Genomic DNA, 19,316 nt, shown 5'->3' on the forward strand with positions numbered 1-19,316 from the left:
CAAATTTATTATATATTTAATAATAATATATATTATTATAATATGTATAATAAATTTGCAAAAAGTTTAAACTTTTTTTCCATGTTGTCATAATGAAATATTTACATGTAGAAATTTTAGATTAATTTAATACAGTTTTGAAAAAAGCTGGACTTCATTTGGGCTTTAACTCTGCAGCAGGTTCAACAACATGCCTTTCTTTGGGGATTAAAATGATTCAGAAAATATTTGTAAATTTGTCTTATAGAAAAGGAAAAACGGTTTTAGTTTGCTTATCGTTTCTCTTTCTAATATATTTGTTTTTTATGAGAAACTGCAGTCTGTTTGTTAATTTTAGTTTAATTTCTATCAATTTTACAGAATAATAATCCTGCCACTCTTTTTTATGTATTATTTTGAGAAAACTGCTCAGTCAGCTGTGCTGAATTTGATTCAAATTCAAACTTATCATTAAATTTGTTTTTATTGACATATTTTTTTTATTTCAGATTTTATTTTGATCTCAGATCTGCAGGTTAACATCTGAGCTGCTGTTCTCAGGTTGTATTTGGTTTGATTTGTGTGACACTGCCCCCGTATGATCAGATGATGTCATTGCAGGTTTGGCTTGCTGGACTCTGCTGCAGCAGCTGGTTTGGGCTCTGCTGGTTCTGTCTGTGTGAACAGAACCAACTAATCGCAGTTCAAATGTGGGTTCATGTTCTGGCTCTCTGTCTCGGTTGGGTCAGTGTTGGCTCTAACATCATTTCTTGCCACCAAATTGAGTTTTTTTATGTTTTTTTGTTGTGGACCAGGTTCTGTTGGTTTCATTGTTCCGTCAGATGTTTAAATCCGTTGTCTGCCGGACATGCTGTTCAAACGGTAATTTAGGCGTCGCACAGTAAACGTTCACATCGATCTGTTCTGTATGCGAAACCCAGATGATGAGAGTCAGTAATCTGTCCTACAAGTATTGATTAGGAAACATCAATACTTGTAGGACAGATTACTGAGGGGAATGTAAGGACTTTCAAAGAATGAAAAATACATGGGAGGAAATGACGTGGCCTTGGGTAAGAATTAGGGACTGATTCTTACCCAGCTGAGCTGAGTGGAATTATGGGAAACGAAAGAATTTGTCTTGTAGGACATAGGAGCAAGGTAGCATCTAAAACCAGCAGGATGGTGACTCTCCAGGACCGGGGCTGGATGCCGCTGGTTTAGGGTGTGCAACGTTTTGCTTGGTCATGGGTCACTGTGTTGTATCAGGCATTGAAGCTTCTAATAGTTTTATGTTCTGCAGGGTTTCCCAGGTCCTTTGGGTCTGCAGGGGCCTCAGGGGCCTCCAGGCTTCCCGGGCGGACGGGGACTTCCAGGGCAGAAGGGCGGTAGAGGAGCTGAGGGGCCGATGGGAGGTTTTGGGATAAAAGGAGATGCTGTGAGTAAACCACCATTCTAACTGTAAAAGCAGAAAACCCAAGTAACATTCTTGAAGTCCAACATGGTGAACGTCTGTTTCTGTGGGTTCAGGGCCCTACCGGTCTGCACGGTTTTCCGGGTTTGGACGGAGTCCCGGTAAGAGTCTTTGCCCCTATCGGCATCCCACAGCCGCTGGAGCGCAGGACCCTTCAGCTTCTCTTTGTGTCTGTTCAGGGCCTCCCCGGCCCGGCTGGTGGGCCTGGTCATCCAGGTCTGGACGGATGCAACGGAACCAGAGGAATCCAGGGGAATCTAGGGCTTCCAGGGGAACAGGGCCCTAATGGAGAACCGGTAAAAAGCATTGGCTGACTGTCACTGTTTGACGCCATGTTGAGGCAAAAGGATCTCACATCCTGTGCTGCTGTTCAGGGTTTTACCGGTCCGAAGGGACTTAAAGGAGAGCCATCGGCCAACTTCATCCAGTACCCCGGAGCTCCTGTAAGTACAGCTGACCCGCAGCATCATGTTCTGGTACGTTCAGCCCGCCTGACCGCAGTGTTTGGGTCCAACAGGGCGACGATGGGCCCGGCGGATTGCCGGGTCTGCAGGTGAGTTGGCCTGAAAGCAGCCGAGTGCGTCACATTGTTCTGCTTCTGCTTCAGGTTTCTGTCTCTGCCTGCAGGGAGAAGATGGTCTGCCGGGACCAACCGGACCCGCGGGTCCAACCGGATCAGCTGGACTCGATGTGAGTCACTCCACTTCATTTCAGCTCACTGCAGCTAAACTCAGTTGGAAACATGTAATTCAGTTCAGTCCACCTTAAATCGATTTATTTCCATTCAGGTAAATTTTATTAACTTTTAATGAAACACCTTCAGTTGAATCCAGTTCAAATAATTTTTCGTTCATTACAAAAAGTAAATTTCAACTCAGTTGTAGTTCACTTCTGTTCAGTTTGACTGGTAGTTCAGTTCAACACAGTTTGGATCAATTCACTGAATTTGAGGTTTGGTTCCCTGGAGAGTAAATTAAATGTTTAAACTGATTTTGTCTCCTCAGGGCCCTCCTGGTTCACCCGGAACAAGGGGCCCGCCTGTGAGTCACAACCTGGCAGCTATTAATTCATTTTATCATTTTAGGACTACAGTCAGCGGTTTGAACTCTTTTTGCAGTTTATATGATCTTTTTAATGTGATTTTGAAGCAGTAAAACTGTTTACAGCTTTCTGTTCTCCAGTCAGTTACTGATTATAGATCGATTATCTCTCCAGCTGGATGTTCTGACGTCAGCTCATGTTTCTGTTTTAGGGTCAAAAAGGTCGATTACTGCCGGGACCGAAAGGAGACGAGGTACAGAGACTGTTTACAGAGTTAATGTAGCGCCACCCAGTGGTTCATCCAGCAGACCACACCCCAGAAATATTACATCACATTGGCCACGCCCCCTTCCCGTCACAGCCCTCTTATTCCCCTCTTTTGACTGTGGCTCAGCAGGTAAAGTTGTCGTCTTGCAGTCAGAAGGTTGAAGGTTTGATTCCAGTTTCCTCCTGCCCCACGTCAAAAAGGCTTCAGGCCGTCAGAATGACTGCAGCAGCTCTAAATATATTCAGTCCATTTACCACTGACCACCACGCCCCCTTTGGCCGCGCCCCTCAGTTACACCACAGAATAATATGTTGAACATGGCCAGCCTTCCTCAGGCCTACTGCCCCCTGTAGGTCGGTCAGTGCATTACATCACTGTTGATCTTGACTGGAGGCCAGCTGAGCTCTGTTCCAGCTCTTTGGTCTTCTGACCTGCATTAACCAAACTTTTTCCGTTTCCTGTGTGATCCACAGGGAGACCAGGGCCCCCAGGGGCCTCCGGGGCCCTTCGAGTACATCGACCCTCCAGAGGACTTTTACATAAAAGGGGAGAAGGTCGGAGGACATTTAGTCTTCCTTTGCTTTATTTTCGTTGGTTTTAAATGTTCTGTATTTTTTATTGAGTTTATTTAGTTCTAACGTTTTAAATATTCTGTTCTCATCGTCGGGTTCCCATGTCAGGTTAGAAAACTGGAGTCTCAGTTCTAGTTTCACTTCCTATTGCTGGATTTTTATTTAATTTCTCTTTATTTTAATGGTGGGAAGTGATAAAAAAATTAATCAAGTTAACTCCAGAGTCTGAAATTAATTATTCATGTTTTAATCAGCAACTTTTAAAATTTTTGCTGCTAACTGACTGACTACACTCGCCGGCCACTTTATTAGGTACACCTGTCCAGCTACTCATTAACGCAAATGTTGAATCAGCCAATCACATGGCAGCAACTCAATGCATTTCGGCATGTAGACATGACCAGACGATCCGCTGCAGTTCAAACCAAGCATCAGAACGGAGAAGAAAGGAGATTTAAGAGATTCTGAATGTTGAGTGGTTGTTGGAGCCAGAAGGGCTGGTCTGAGTATTTCAGAAACTGCTGATCTGCTGGGATTGTCACCCACAACCATCTCTAATTTTTACAGAGAATGGTCCGAAAAAGACCGTATCCAGTGAGCAGCAGTTTTGTATGCATAAATGTCTTGTTGAGGTCAGAGGTCAGAGGAGAATGGACTGGTTTGAGCTGATAGAACGGGAAAAGTAACTCAAATAACCACCCATTACAACCGAGGTCTGCAGGAGAGCATCTCTGAACGCACAACACGTCAAACCCAGAAGACTGCTGTTGCCCTCCTGCAGCTCCTGTCAGGTAGCAACAGAAAATGACAGGTTCACCAAAACTGGACAGTAGAAGACTGGAAAAATGTTGCCTGGTCTGATGAGCCTGGATTTCTGCTGCGACATTCAGATAGTTGGGTCAGACTTTGGCATCAACAACATGAAAGCATGGATCCATCCTGCCTGGTATCAACGGTTCAGGCTGGTTGTGCAGTGGCGTGGGGGATATTTTCCTGGCCCTTTGGACCCATTAGAACCACATGAGCATCGTGTCAACGCCACAGCCTACCGGAGTATTGCTGCTGAATGTCCACCCCTTTATGACCACAGTGCACCATGTTCTGATGGCTACTTCCAGCAGCATAAAGTGCTAATCATCTCAGGCTGGTTTCTTGAACAATGAGTTCAGTGAACTCAAATGGCCTCCACAGTCACCAGATCTCAATAGAAACCTTTGGGATGTGGTGGACTGCGACAGACTGGCGACCTGTCCAGAGTGACCCTGCCTCTCGCCCAGAATGTTTGCTGGAGAGGCACCAGCAGCCCTCCCGATCCCACAAGGGACAAGAGTGTTAAAAAATGGATGGATGGATGGATGGATGGATGGATGGATGGATGGATGGATGGATGGGATGTGGTGGAACGGGAGAGTCACATCATGGATGTGCAGCCAACAAATCTGCAGCGACTGCCTGACACTATCATGTCCATATGGACCAGACTCTCTGAGCAATGTTTCCAGTACCTTGTTGAATCTCTGCCACTGAGGATTAAGGGAGTTCTGAAGGGGGTCCAACCTGGTACTAGCAAGGTGTACCTAATAAAGTGGCCGGTGAGAGTAAATGGCCGTATGAGCTCAGCAATAAATAAAGTTTTTAATCTTCATCCATCAGATTGGCGCAGAGTTTCAGGAAGTCCTGATCATCCATGGAGCTTCTTTAGAAATGTGGACTGTGGATGCTAACATTAGCAATAGCTGCTACATGTTAGCATTGAGATGCTGTTTTAGGCTAGCATAGCTTCGCTGCTAAGCTTACTCCTTTTAGCACAACTTGAACACAACAGTAGTCTTTCCAGAATCCAATCAGATCGTTCAGAAGTGGAAATTAACGCCCAGTGGGCAAAGAGAAGATGTTGAAAATGTTGCTAAACAGAAGCTAAAGCAGATTTTCTTAGTCTGATTAATGAACCTTCGCTCTGGGATTTGTTTTATCCCATTTAAAAAGGGTGGACATTTTTTAAGGTTGTCCTAAATCAGGTCTGGTTGTTTCTCTCAGGGATCTCCGGGGGAACCAGGACAGCGTGGCGTTCAGGGACTCCCGGTAAGGTAGAATATTTATCAACCTGCTGACTGTTTATGTTTGAAGAGAATTCCCTGATTCTGATGTTGATGCTGCTAAATATGCCAGAATAAGAGCCATTTTGGATCCTGTAGTGACCACTGGTGTGGGCCGTGATCAGGAAGTTCTGTTCTGGTTTCAGAGTCGGGATGCGCCGCCTGGGACCAAAGGAGAGACGGGGATTGTTGGATTTCCAGGAGCCAGAGTACGTTTCCTTCGATCCATTACAGAAGTTTATCCAGCTTCAGTTGCTGCTTGAGTTTGGTTTTTCTTCCAGGGGGATTCTGGTCGACCCGGTCCGTCCGGACGGAAAGGCGCCCGGGTAAGTCAGAGCAGAAACACTGGTCCAGTCTAATGGTTCTGGGTCGGGTTAATTAAAGATGTTTTTGGGTTTTCAGGGGATGAAAGGGAGCCAGGGTCTCCCAGGACTGATAGGTCAAGAAGGTTTTAAGGTCAGTTGGGTTTGTGACCCAGGTTCTGAAACTGAGTCCAGTTAAAGTTGTTATTCTGGAGGAAACAGGACAGATTTAAAGCAACGTGTTATTTAAGCTCTTTGTTGTGATATGAGTCTTTGCTTCCAGGGCTTTGCTGGTGATCCGGGCCCTGAAGGCCCCCGTGTGATTGATGATGTCACTCACATAGGTACGGATCAATACACCAACCAGCCAATGGTCAGTTTGGTTTCTGAGCTTCCTGTCTTCCAGGTGACACCGGGGATCCTGGGTTCCCTGGGAGGAGGGGCCCTCCTGGCGACATGGGGCCAATGGGAGCGTTTGGTCCCCCAGGATTCCCAGGATCATCAACACCAGGTCAGTAAAATCATTTAACATTAAACATCAAAGCTGATTTTCAATAGGAAAGCATCCAATCAACTATCAGAGCCAATCATTGTAGGGTGATGTCATAAAGAGGGATGATAGTGGTCTAGTCAAATCGATGTTACTATGAGGAGGACTGAAGGTAGCAGGACAGTGTTGGTGTTAGTTGCAGTAAATATTTGCTCACATTCAGGATGTGATGAATATGAACAAAAAGGCTGTTAATTATAAAGTTAGTCAAAATGAACAAAAATAATTTTGGTTCTTTTTACAAGAGAAACAAAATGGCCTTTCAAAATTATATTAACACAATCTTATCAATTCATTCGCAGCTGCTAGTCACAGTTCCAAACTGAATGTTTAACCAGCTAAGTATTTAGGTCCAAAGTAAAAACATAATTAACAAATTCTTCAATTTGAAGCTAAACGTTTCTAAATGTTTATCTCCAAAATAAATATTAAGTCAGAAAGCTAAATATTTAGTTTGCAAACTAATATCTTGCTTACAGACTATTTAACTACTAAATTAAACATTTAGCTAGCAAGACAAATATCCCGCTAGCGCTAGCTTACCGTTCAGACTGTTCAGATTCAGGTGGGATGAATTTCGTGTCTTAGGTCCATCTTCAGGACAGTCTCTGTGGTTTTCTTCAGGACTTAAAGGTTTTGATGGTCCGAAGGGCGAGCCTGGGTACAAAGGGGAGAGAGGAGATCCGGGTCAGACTACAGACGAAGTAGCACATGGAGAACCTGGAAAACCGGGACAGCGGGGACATCGAGGGCCGAAGGGACTGCAGGGCCTCCCAGGTACCACATCGGTTTCTGGTCCCTGCGGCTTCCAGCGGTCAGTCCTCCATGTTTGGCCTCCCTGTCTGCAGGAATGGTCTGTCTTAAAGGAGACAAAGGAGACATGGGAGAGCCAGGTGATGGGGGCATTCCAGGACCGAGAGGCAATGATGGCAGTAAGGGTCAGTGATGATTGTTTCTGACTTTTTTTTAAACGTGTCTGAAATGAAAGAAAAAACATGTTCCTGTGAGGAACCCATAAGTGTCAGATTAGCTCTGACTTCATGTTCAACCGTCGCGTTTCAGGCGTTCCTGGTGAATGTCTATGTAAATCTACTGACCAGAAGGGCCCTCAAGGGCCTCCAGGGCCTAAAGGGCTTCCAGGGTCAAGAGGACAGCCCGGACCCCCAGGCCCCAAAGGAGAGATGGGTTCCTCTGGAGACTCGGGAGCGGAGGGGGTCCAGGTGAGTTTCTCAACAAAAACATGGGAGGAAATCTCAGAAGAGTTCAGACTGAAGCAGCAGGTTGTGTTTTTCCTGCAGGGAGCGAAGGGCTTCAGGGGACGCAGCGGCCAGAAAGGACAGAAAGGTTTCACTGTGGGCGGCTTGAAAGGTCAGTTCATCACATTTACATTTTTTTCCAGATAATGACTAATTAAATTAAAGCAAATTGAGAGAATGTGAGGAACGTCATCAGTCTCTGAACTTCCTGTTTCCCTCTGGAGCTTCACCTTTGGGTTTTGTTTCCTTACTGCTGTAGATGTTTAAGTTGATTTAAGTTTGCTATATCAACAAACTTCTGACCTTTAGCTGATTTCTTTTGTTTCCTTTGAATTATTTTGTTCAAAAAACAAAGTTTAATGTGTATAAAATACTTTAATAAAACATGAATATGACAAACAGAAACAATAAGAAACCAAAAACCTGCAAAGTGCAAAAATGATCAATAAATAATTTTGAGGAAGAGTTGGTAAACTATGATACAAAAATAAAATGAAATTTCAAGATGAAATCTGAAACAAAATTATTGAACTCAACACAGCGTTATTGGTCCAATTCAATACTGACTTCATATCAATATTTGGATCAATCTGCCCACTTCTTCTCACCCGCAAAAACGCAAAATCTTACCACGCAAATCTGGTCTAGTTTCCAGTGCAAGAAAATAAAGGAAAATCAAATCAATTCCAGCAAGAAGCAGCAGCTTGTTTTAAGTCAACGATTCCTTAATATTGGTGAAAAAGATTCTGGTTCCACCTGCAGATGTTTTTACTTAACAATCAACAGGCCCTGCACTGTTACCTAGCAACCCCGGCCAATCCCGGACGTTACCTAGCGACCCCGGCCAAGCCCGGACGTTACCTAGCGACCCCGGCCAAGCCCGGGCGTTACCTAGCGACCCAGTTGTTGTTCCACCGGCAGATTTTTCCCATACTATTAGTGACATAATCAAAGAGTGAAAATAATACTTCATCAGTATTACATCTTTAATTACTAAAAACAAGTTTCTGAAAAGTTACTTCTGTTAGTTTTGTCTTATTTCAAGTTTATCAGGACATTTGCACTGGAAACTGGACCAAAAGTATTTTTGCAGTGAGATGAATGAATGAATCTTGTGTTCATGTTTCAGAGATTCTCATTCTGATTTTGTTTCCAGGTGAAAAGGGAGAAAAGGGCAAAGTGGGCCCTGAGGGGGCCCCAGGAACCTGGGGCGCAGACGGACCCCCGGGGCGCCCAGGACCACCTGGAGATCCGGGACTTAAGGTCAGCCATAGAGGCGGAGTCAGGGAGCAAACCGGACCAGAGCAGAACCGAACCTCTCTCCTGGTTGTGTTTGGCTTTAGGGGGACAGTGCCTCTTGTTTCCCTGGAGACAAAGGCTTCCCTGGACCCCCAGGACCAAAAGGATTCCCTGGACAGCTGGGCCCCCCTGGAGTCAGTGTGGAGGGGCCCCCTGGAGAGCGAGGGCCCCCTGGAAACCCGGGACCCGATGGATTTCCTGGACCGCCTGGACTGAAGGGAGATCCAGGTAAAGCTGTTGGTGAAGTCAGATAAAATGAGTGCAGTGAAATTGTTTCACAACATTTCCTGTTTTTCTGCACCAGATTCAGAAAGCAGTTTCCTCTGAACACAAATCAATTTACTCTAACTTTACTTCAGGTTCTCCCAGTTGTGGCAGCCAAATTATAAAGGCAAACATTTGATTTGAGGTGACCTATGACCTTGTCCCACCTCGGAAAATGAAAATACAGAATAGAAGTTAAATTAAACTGCACTTGTTTTACATGAAGTCTTTACAAATATACTGTAATAACTTTGCAGTTACACTGAAAAAACACAAACTCTTACCAAGTATTGCAGTTTCTAGCCTCTGGTGATCAAACGTACTTTCTGCTTCAGAAAATCAGCCTCCACTTGATTTACTTTTTGATTCTTTCCACCTTCTTTTGTTTGACTCCGCCTTCTCTGGTTTCTCCGCTCATAGGAGACCGTGGCCCCTGTTTTTCGACCCCTGGCCCTCCGGGGCCAAAGGGAGACCGTGGACAACCAGGTAAGCCTCGTCTGAAACACCCGTCTCTTCGCCTGTCACTGCAGCTTCCTGCTCACCTGCCTCCATCTCCAGGTGCCTCAGGTCCTCCAGGTGCTAAAGGCACCGCTGGCATCCGAGGGCCAGACGGGCCTAAAGGGGACAAGGGACTGTCTCATGCTCCAGGACCGCCTGGGGACCGAGGTACCTCAGCGTTGGGTAGACGTGTCACACCTGTCCTGTCTGAGCCGACGGGTCCATGTTTCTTCTTCTGCCCCTGCAGGACCTCCAGGTGCTGATGGAGATCCTGGAGAAGACGGAACCGACAGTTGTTGTAACAAAGGAAGTCCAGGTAAAAACCAGCATCGGCTGAACAGTTTCTGATGGAAAGGAAGAACACCAGTCTACCAAAAGAAACTCCCACTTTCCTGATTCAAAAACATCTGGACTGGTGGGAATCAGCCGATTCCTCCAGAACAGTGAGAACTTTAAATTTATTAAACAGCCAGTGTGAGCCCACAAAGCTTTTTCCTAAAATTCACCATGTCTGCCATTTTGAGTCTAACTGAGCTGCTGAGTCTGTTTTCTGATTGGAGAAATAAAACAAAGATTATGATCAGTTCAAATGTTTTACTACCGTGGACAAGGTTTATTTCAAATGTAGTAAAATATTTGGACTGGAATCCAGACCATTAGTTCTTGGTAAGATTTTGTGTCTTTTCAGTGTTAAATATCTGGAAGCATTTTAGAAATGTAAATAAGTCAAACTTTATTTCAGTGTACCCGACTCTGTGCTCCAGGTTCTCCGGGGCCGCTGGGCCCCACTGGACTCCCCGGACCAAGAGGCAATACTCAGAGTGGCCCCCAGGGGCCCGAAGGCCGGCCTGGACCGCCGGGGTCCCCAGGACGTAAAGGACGCCTCGGCCCCCCGGGCAACCAGGGAGCACCAGGTGAGTTATGGGTCTGGGTCAGAGGTCGGCACATAACTGCATTGTGGTGGCGATGCAAAGTCACCGTGTTTTTCTAATCAAACTCGCCTCTTATTGGCTGAAACCAACAGCAATAGCATGAGAAGAGCCAATAAAAAGCGGTATGTTAATCAGCTGCGAGTTTCCCCCCAAAATGGTTCAGATTTACTCTGTAAACAAACCGAATTCAACACAAAGTTCACATCTGAAAACCTTAGAAGCTGAGATTTAAAACATGGAGCAGTTTCTTCATGAGTTGAACCAGTTTAATTAAAGCAAAAAACCAAAAATTATTTTCTCAGAAGTTGATGGTTTTTATCTTTTTCTGTTTCTGCTCTGTCAACTTGTTCCTGGTTTGCTAGTTTAAAGATAATCAGAAAACTGTACAGTGGACCAACACCAGTTCACACATTTTATTCATAGAGCATCTCTAAAATATTGAAAAGAGCTGGAGATTCTTTGGCCCAGCACTACCCAACACGCTATTGGCTGGCATTTGTAAAGCAACCAATCCTAGAGCAGCATTCATTTTCCTTGGTCCTGATTGGCTGAGCCCTCGAGTGTAGATAAGGAAGTCCTTAGTTGTTAGCTTCCACTAACAACTAGTAAGACGGTTTCCACTGTGTGTATTAATGCATATTAAGTTATATTTAGTGGTAAGCATGTTTAGAGGAGATCTCAAGTATTGATGGGTTTCAGCTATGAGTGTCTGTGGCCCCTAACCTCTGCAAATACCGGGAGTCCAGTGAATGGTCTAGTGGTCTAGAAGAGATGAAGGCTTGAATGTGTTTCCACAGGTCCCCAGGGGCCTTCTGGCTTTCCTGGAGCGAAGGGACACAAAGGAAATTTCGGGGCCCCTGGACGACCAGGCCCCCCGGGGCCCACATCAGATGATTGTAAGGCAAGGACGCCTGATGGCATAGGCCCTCCAGGCCCTCCAGGCCCTCCGGGACCTGGTGGCCCTCAAGGACCTCGTGGCCCTCGCGGTAATCATTTACCTCTTTTTTTTTCTTGACCTGTCTTTATTTGTTTTGCTTTAGTCATTTCGTGTGTTGAACAGTCTAACTTCATTTTTTTAGGTAATAAAGGTGAAATTGGGGATAAAGGTCTTCCAGCTATTGGTCCAAAAGGCAATATTGGAGAACCTGGATTTCCAGGGTCTCCAGGTACACAGGGACGTGAAGGGCCCCAAGGCCCTGTTGGGGACACTGGCCCAATGGGGCCCTTTGGTAGGAAAGGTGAGTTCCTACCAGAAACACACCTGAAGGAATGTTCTTCTGTTTGAAGTCCTTCACTGAGATCCTGTTTTAGGTCAGACTGGGCCCGGGGGCTTTGAAGGAAGGCCAGGTTTTCCAGGAAACATGGGCATCCCTGGAGGCCCAGGCAAGCCCGGAGAGCGGGGGCCTAAAGGACAAGATGGAGGTCAGGGTTGTGCAGGCCCAAAGGGACCAAAAGGTACTACAGTGGTGATAGAACTACGGATTAAACCGTACAATACCAGGATCATGTTAATCATCCAGACTGCAGTTTTTGCTAACCTGCTACAGATTATGGACATGTGTTCTCCTGCAGGTCACAAAGGTTGTGCCGGTCCTCCAGGAGAACTCATTCCCAGACCTGAAAAGGGCCCAAGAGGACCACCAGGATCCTCCGGCGAGCCCGGATTCTCCGGACCACGAGGTGAGAGAAACTGGAGACTCTGTGAAAGTCTCCCTGTTGGTCAAACTCTGGTTCCATCTTAGATAACAGAGGACAGGAGCGTCCAACTCTAGTCCTCAAGACCTACCATCCTGCAGGTTTAGATGCAGTGTCACCTGGCCTTTACCAAACCATGGAAACCAACAGTCAGATTTCCATCCAGCTCTAGGTTTGGGTCTCATCCTCTGCTCTGATCTCTTTAGTATCAACTTTGTCTTTTCCACAGGAAACAGAGGTGAGGCTGGATGCCCAGGAAATACTGGGTATCCAGGCCCCAATGGACCCCCAGGCTGTAAGGGACCTCAGGGACCCCAAGGGCCCCAGGGTAAGCAAGGCCCGCCCGGACCTCCAGGAACCAAAGGACATCAAGGATACTTCGGATTTCCTGGGCTGAATGGAGAACCGGTGAGATGAGTTTTCTAGAGCTAACACTGGGTCGGAGTTCTGTTGGGTCAGACAGAATGTAGAGGTCTGAGGTTGGATCCAATTGGTGTTATACTGGCTGGAATAAAACAAGAGACCGTTGTTAGAGATGTCTGTCCGTCCATCCATCCATCGCGGGCGCTGGTAATCAGCTCCGTTGTCATGGAGTGGTTGCTATGGAATATCTGTTGTCTCTCTGAAAACAGGATTCTGAATTCATCAGGGAGTTCAGGGTCCTGCCAGAGGCCCCAGGAGAGGCAAACAGATGTTGTTGTGTTTTGTTCATAAATAAAAACTGTCTGATGGTCAGAAAACATAATGACCTCTGGTTGTGACTACAGGGCGACCCAGGATGTCTGGGACCCCCTGGGAGACCTGGTAATCCAGGACGTCATGGACCTAAAGGTACCTGCTGACTACCATATTTTCCGCACTATAAGGCACACATTCAATGAACTGCCTATTTTAAAACTTTTTTCATATATAAGGCGCACCACCTTATAAGGTGCGTAGAATAGACAATACAGTAGAGGCTGGAGTTACATTATGCATCCACTAGATGGAGCTGCACTAAAGGGAATATCAAAAAAACAGTCCGACTCCAGTCGGCGAGGAGAGCCTTCCACGACTGGGCTGGGGCGTGGCCGGACGATGGTCACCCTTCTCCGTTCGCCCACAGTATGTTGGTGGAGAACGTGGTGCTAAACGACCTGCAGACACCTCATTATCAGGTTGGTAGGTAGATAGGTCAGTCAGACTTTATTAACAAACCAGCGTTCTGACAACTATCCCAGCATGCACCGCGCGCTTCTTCTACGGGCGAAAATGAAGTCGGCGGCTGCTTACCGTAGTTGCTAGACCTGTTAAAAACTGAAGGTTTTTAGGTGCGCCTTATGTGCGGAAAATACGGTACGTCGCCATGACTCAGAAAGTCTTACTTCAGTTTACCAGGGATTATTTTTTTATTCGTCCTGCATACTTAAGCAACATTGGTTGGTTTTAACACAACTTTCTGCGTCTCAGGTGATAAAGGAGACACCCTTCGTGTTCCTGGTCCACCTGGAGATAAGGGCCATCCTGGGGACAGAGGCCCTGATGGTGACAATCTACTTTAAAATGGTTTGGTTCTTTAGGAAAACACAAAAACCTATTTCATTGATGATCTGCTTCATGTCTCTCAGGCCCTTGTGGCCCTCCTGGAGATTGTGGCCCCAAAGGCCTCTATGGGACACAAGGACAGAAAGGATGCAAGGGACACAAAGGATTACAAGGATCCCCTGGTGAACCAGGTACAAAGACCTTCCTAAATCTGTGACAGAAGTGGAGGAGGAGGATCTGGGATCATGGTGACTCAGAGATGTTGTCTCCTTTAGGTGTGGCTGGTCCTCCAGGGCCCAGAGGTTACCAGGGGCTTCGAGGGCCTCCTGGTCGAGATGGAGTGGACGGTCCCCTGGGGAGGAATGGTTACGCAGGAAACAAAGGTCAAAACCTTTCAAAGATGAAAACATAAAGTTATGAAAATACATAGATGCTGTTTTTAGTGATAGTTCCCACGATTCAAGACTTTAAAATGTTGGAACCATAAAGTCCAACTCCAGTCCTCAGTGAGTCTAACTGCCCTGTGAAAGCAAAACCCAAAATTCCACCAAAGTGGGCAGAGCCAAGAGACTGGGGACTAATTATTGGGATAAACCAGGTGTTGCCAACTTCAGAACTTTGTCACCATATTAGTGACTTTTCAGACCCTCTAGATCATTTTTTTTAACAGAAAGTTAATTTATGTGTGAATAATCCATTTGGCTCGTATCAACCAGAGGTCTGAAGCAGTGGGCCAAACACAGAGCCCTGAGGCACACCAAAGCCAAACAAAAATGGATGCCACAGGTTGGTTTTCTTTTTTAAATGATTTATTTTGTTTCTTCAGGAGCTCCGGGACTACCAGGGCTTCATGGATTAGATGGACTGAGTGGACAGAAAGGAGCCAAGGGGTCCAAAGGTGTGAGGAACACTGGACACATTTTAAGAAGGAAAACATAGAAAAAGTAATTTTAGTTGGCTGTTTTGTAAACTTTCATTTGAATATAGTTCAACTGAACACTAGCGCTTTAGCGTTAGCTGAACTAATGTGTAACAGTTAACTGTGCTAACTGTGGTTTGCACAGTTAGCTTTTTAGTTAGCAGTGCTAACCACTGTAAACGATTATTCTGGTGTGTTTTTATTGTTCTATTTGGCTGGATGTTATGTTGGTAGTAAAGCCTTTTAAAAACCACCAGAAAGCAACCAAACAGACCTGCATGTTGTAGTGAACCAGGCTAAGCTCCACACTGATTCAGCCTAACTTTATTAAACTAAAGTTACAAGAAATCAAACTATTTAGTCCCCACTGTAACTTTATAGTTGAAAGACCCTTCAGATCTAAAGAACATATATTTCTTTACAGAACAAATATTAATGGCCACCTTTTTCCCCGAACCAGGGCACAAGAAATATCCACTTATATCAATATACAGTCCTAAACAAATGTAACCCAGTCAGTTTGTTACTCACGACCTCCAGGAGAGTGGGAAAACGTTGCAGGCCTGTTAGAAAAAAGCGGAATTGAAATCCCAGAGGAAAACATTGAGAGCGCTGCAATTCACTCGTCCTCTCCTCCCGACCTCCATTGAACGCAGCAGACCACGTTAGGCCGAAGCGGCTAGCTCACTTAGCTCAGCTCAAAGCTCGTCTACTTGCATCTGTCTCCTCTCGTCCCGTCCCACTCGCGTCGACCAAGCTCCTCCAATTTCTCCCGAATTCCGTCCACTCCCGTGCTTTGTCCGGTTTTCTCTCCCTTGAGTCTGTTTTTCTTCACTTCTTGTCCGCTCGTCTGACCTTCCGTTCCTCACGTTTCTCCTGTTTCTTCCTCCCGCCTCCTCTTCTCTCAACCAATCATGAGTCACGCACCGGACGGACTGTCTCAGTGACCAATCAAATAGCAAAGCGACTTACGTCACACTAATACTACTTTCAATTGCAATATTTACATAAAATAATCCTCTTAGTTGATTTACAAACAATACAGTTTAATTACTAAGAAAGCAAATTACTTAATAATGAACTTTACTCTTTATATTATTTAAATATTAAAATAAAGGAAAATACTAGTGTATTTCTTTCAGAAACAAGAATATGAAATCCACAGCTATCACCAATACTATGCAATAGTAAATAAAGGGTTTCTTTTAATATATTTGTGTCCTGTCTTCCACTATGTAAGATTTCTATTAACCTTTGCATACAGTCATTACAGTAACCTCAGTTTACCACTGGGCTACATGTTATTACAGGTTGCTTGTTATTTAAGTCATGCTCTCATTTAGCTACTGGACTTTCTGTGGTTTCTCATAAATTCCTCTGAATGCTGGTCATCCTCAGGTGTATGTCCGGGCAACAGTAAAAGTGAAAGAGGCCCTCCAGGCCCTAAAGGTCATCCAGGTCCTCCAGGTCCTCCAGGTCCCACTTGTCCACCCAAGAACGGCCCACCAGGACCGAAAGGTCCAACGGGACCCAAAGGTCTGCAATGACTCATAATTCAAATGAATTCATGCTGCGTCAAACCAAATCTGACCGTAAAAGGTTCATCTGTGTGTTCGTCATACAGGGCCTCCAGGTGATAATGGACCACCAGGTCCGCCTGGAGGCGACTGTAAAAACCCAAAACCAGGGCCACAGGGGGATCCCGGTGATATGGGCCCAGATGGAGATCCAGGTCAGTGATAGTGTTACTTTTAACATTTCCTCTTGAAGAAATTTCAGTCTGAATCTAATCCGACACCCGCCTGGCGTTAACCTTGCAGGTTGTCCTGGTGATATGGGAGATCCTGGTCCAAATACACCAAATTGTGGGGACAAAGGAGACACCGGTGATCCAGGGTACTTGGGGCCAAAAGGACGCCGTGGATATCAGGGGCCACCAGGACCACCAGGCAACCCTGGAAACCAAGGCCCCAAAGGTCAGACTGCTTACATTGTCAGCACCGAGGTTCTGGTGCTGGTTCTTATGAAGCTGAATGGAGACACTGTAGGGAAAACTGGGGTAAAACTGGGGGAAATCTGAGGCTTCAGAGGTTTTAAGGTGAAGTTAAGCCATGAAACCTGATGGTTCTCACTTCGTCTGTTTTGTGAGGATCAAGTTGAACTTTCAGGTTGACTAATCAACATTTTCAGACAACAAACGACTGGTTCCACTATGCTGCCATAAACCCCTTCAGCTAAGAACCCCAAACCTCCAACCAGTCCCGGGTTGGTTCTTCTGGGAGTTTCAGCTGCAGTTCTGTGTGTTTCAGTGTTGCAGGTACAGCCAATCAGCACCAAAGAAAACAAATGGCACTCTTCGATTGGCTGCTTCGCAAACAACAGCCAATAGCGTGTCAAGTGACAAAACGCCAAATTGTTTCAAACTTTCAGCTGTGCTTTCTTGATGTTAGCTCACATGCTAGCTGATCGCAGATGGACCGGTCTTACAGTCAGGGTAAACCAAAAATTATGGTTCGCCCTGATTGGTTAGAGCCAACAAATTAATGTGTGTTTGTCTGATCAGGTATGAGAGGCGACTCGGGTTTCCTGGGCATACCTGGAGAACGGGGTGTGAGGGGTCATCCGGGTCGCCCAGGGCCCAAAGGAAGGCCTGGATGCAAAGGATCAGACGGTCCAAAGGGGCAGAAAGGCCGAATCTTACCAAATGGCCCTCCCTGCTCACCAGTTAGGGGCCCTAGAGGACCACCTGGCCCTCCTGGAGCTAGCGGAGATCGGGGCTTGAGGGGCGAAATTGGCCCCAGAGGGAGGAATGGTGAGGAACTTGGTCTGATAGGCCAGTTTGGATCTGACTGCATCTGATTTTTCTGATGGTTGACAATGTGCTTCAGGGATGAAGGGGGATCCTGGGGCTGATGGAGCAATGGGCCCCCGGGGACAAGAAGGTTCCTTAGGACAGATGGGAGAGCCAGGCCAGCCTGGAGAGAACGGAGATCTGGGAGAAAAAGGTAAGACATCTCACCTTCAGTTAGGGGCCAGTATCATCACTGTGGGGTATCTGATCACTTGTTTTACGCCTGGACAACACGTTTTTGAGGCCGTCCACAGCAGAGCGATGAGTATCAAACCCAGGACCTTCTTGAAAAGGTCCTGGGTTTCTTTTTCTTCAAAGTCCTAATGCATTCTGCTGCTCACAGGTCCTTAAAGTGTTGCCCAAACACAACCTGACCAATCAGTGCTCGGCTTTATCACCTGCCATGCTCTCTGTGTATTGCAGGTGATCTGGGTCCCCCCGGTGACCCAGGTCCACCAGGACCGACCGGAGGCATGAAACCAGGGTTCCTGTTGGTGAAACACAGCCAATCAAAGGTTGAACCAACATGTCCACCAAATACGCATCTGCTTTGGACTGGATACAGCCTGCTGTACCTGGAGGGCCAGGAGAAGGCGTACTCCCAGGATCTGGGTAAGGAGACATCGGTCTTCATCCTGGGCGGATGAAGACCGGAGCGGGGCGGGGTGCAGGTTCCTTCTCAGTGCCATTACAGCCTGGTAAACTTTCCTCCACATGAAGGAGAAGCAGTTTTGGTGCAGAAATCAGGGTGTCCATGCTGTAGCGCAGTCATCTGATTCTCCTGCATGTTCCCAGGTCAGGCCGGTTCCTGCGTTCCCGTGTTCTCCACCTTGCCGTTCTCCGTCTGCGAGACCAAAAAGTGCAAATATGCCAATCGAAACGACAAATCCTATTGGCTGTCGACGATGATGCCGCATCCAGGCCATCCATTCAGAGGAGATACCATCAAGGAGTACATCAGTCGCTGTGTGGTGTGTGAGGCGCCCTCTGCTGCTGTGGCCATGCATGACCCCAACTCCAGCGAGCCACCAAGCTGCCCCCCCAACTGGAGCCGCCTGTGGACCGGATATTCCTTCATCATGGTGAGGCATGCTGGGTAAAAAACATGGCAGAGAGGTACACTGGTCACTCTCTGGTTGTTTGTCTTTTGTGTCTCTGTGTTGTCGTGGTAACAAGTCCAGGGTGTCCGCTGCCTCTCGTCCAATGACTGTTGGAGATAGGCACCAGCTAACATAGGCAGATAATAATAATAATAATAATAATAATAATAATAATAATAATAATACATTTTATCTTTTCTTAGTACTCAAAGATGCTTTACTGGAGTTCAATATAAAATCAAACGTTGCAACAGAACAGAAAAAGGACAGATTATACATATAGAGGAAGGAAATGTTGATGAAGATTCACACTGAAGTCGTGCAGATATCAGCTGTGGGAATACTTGGTGAGGAGTCTAACAGCTGCTGGGAGGAAGGATCTGTGATAACGCTGCTTAGTGCATTTAGGATGCAGCAGTCTGTCACTGATGGAGCGCTGCAGTTCAGGAACAGCTTCATGTCTGGGGAGGAGGGACGATGTCCACCAGCATGGAAGATGGCTGATGCCTCCGTAGAATGGATCTAGTTAAAGGAAATGTTATTTTTAGACTGATTTCCTCAGTCGACCCGGTTCTACTGGAACCAGAACTCCATCATCTGCCGATGCAGATGATGGAGTTCTGGGCATCGGAAGTGTGGCCGGATGGTTACAAAGAGAGGGAAGGTCGTCCACACAGAAGGGGTCTCACTCCCAGA

The 19,316-nt window shown here is 46.2% G+C and overlaps 1 protein-coding gene across 1 annotated transcript in view; it reads left to right on the forward strand.

The window, feature by feature from the left end:
• col4a4 (collagen, type IV, alpha 4) overlaps window positions 1–19,316 on the forward strand; it is a 29,569-nt gene that overhangs the window by 6,699 nt on the left and 3,554 nt on the right. Inside the window, exons 4-45 of the mRNA XM_016681009.1 lie at window positions 1,283–1,417; window positions 1,510–1,554; window positions 1,633–1,749; window positions 1,828–1,896; window positions 1,971–2,006; window positions 2,081–2,143; window positions 2,458–2,493; window positions 2,706–2,747; window positions 3,236–3,316; window positions 5,372–5,416; window positions 5,577–5,639; window positions 5,712–5,756; window positions 5,833–5,886; window positions 6,016–6,076; window positions 6,139–6,243; window positions 6,907–7,059; window positions 7,131–7,220; window positions 7,345–7,502; window positions 7,581–7,650; window positions 8,695–8,801; window positions 8,882–9,065; window positions 9,522–9,587; window positions 9,660–9,767; window positions 9,847–9,915; window positions 10,364–10,513; window positions 11,329–11,517; window positions 11,611–11,769; window positions 11,843–11,986; window positions 12,104–12,211; window positions 12,456–12,634; window positions 12,994–13,057; window positions 13,676–13,750; window positions 13,834–13,941; window positions 14,026–14,133; window positions 14,577–14,648; window positions 16,068–16,205; window positions 16,294–16,401; window positions 16,490–16,645; window positions 17,233–17,481; window positions 17,558–17,674; window positions 17,944–18,132; window positions 18,316–18,602. Of these exons, the coding sequence (XP_016536495.1) occupies window positions 1,283–1,417; window positions 1,510–1,554; window positions 1,633–1,749; window positions 1,828–1,896; window positions 1,971–2,006; window positions 2,081–2,143; window positions 2,458–2,493; window positions 2,706–2,747; window positions 3,236–3,316; window positions 5,372–5,416; window positions 5,577–5,639; window positions 5,712–5,756; window positions 5,833–5,886; window positions 6,016–6,076; window positions 6,139–6,243; window positions 6,907–7,059; window positions 7,131–7,220; window positions 7,345–7,502; window positions 7,581–7,650; window positions 8,695–8,801; window positions 8,882–9,065; window positions 9,522–9,587; window positions 9,660–9,767; window positions 9,847–9,915; window positions 10,364–10,513; window positions 11,329–11,517; window positions 11,611–11,769; window positions 11,843–11,986; window positions 12,104–12,211; window positions 12,456–12,634; window positions 12,994–13,057; window positions 13,676–13,750; window positions 13,834–13,941; window positions 14,026–14,133; window positions 14,577–14,648; window positions 16,068–16,205; window positions 16,294–16,401; window positions 16,490–16,645; window positions 17,233–17,481; window positions 17,558–17,674; window positions 17,944–18,132; window positions 18,316–18,602 (4,602 nt within the window). The remainder of the gene's footprint in view (window positions 1–1,282; window positions 1,418–1,509; window positions 1,555–1,632; window positions 1,750–1,827; window positions 1,897–1,970; window positions 2,007–2,080; window positions 2,144–2,457; window positions 2,494–2,705; window positions 2,748–3,235; window positions 3,317–5,371; window positions 5,417–5,576; window positions 5,640–5,711; window positions 5,757–5,832; window positions 5,887–6,015; window positions 6,077–6,138; window positions 6,244–6,906; window positions 7,060–7,130; window positions 7,221–7,344; window positions 7,503–7,580; window positions 7,651–8,694; window positions 8,802–8,881; window positions 9,066–9,521; window positions 9,588–9,659; window positions 9,768–9,846; window positions 9,916–10,363; window positions 10,514–11,328; window positions 11,518–11,610; window positions 11,770–11,842; window positions 11,987–12,103; window positions 12,212–12,455; window positions 12,635–12,993; window positions 13,058–13,675; window positions 13,751–13,833; window positions 13,942–14,025; window positions 14,134–14,576; window positions 14,649–16,067; window positions 16,206–16,293; window positions 16,402–16,489; window positions 16,646–17,232; window positions 17,482–17,557; window positions 17,675–17,943; window positions 18,133–18,315; window positions 18,603–19,316) is intronic.

Source organism: Poecilia formosa, unplaced genomic scaffold, assembly GCF_000485575.1.
Source record: "Poecilia formosa unplaced genomic scaffold, Poecilia_formosa-5.1.2 Scaffold265, whole genome shotgun sequence".
Lineage (NCBI taxonomy): Eukaryota > Metazoa > Chordata > Actinopteri > Cyprinodontiformes > Poeciliidae > Poecilia > Poecilia formosa.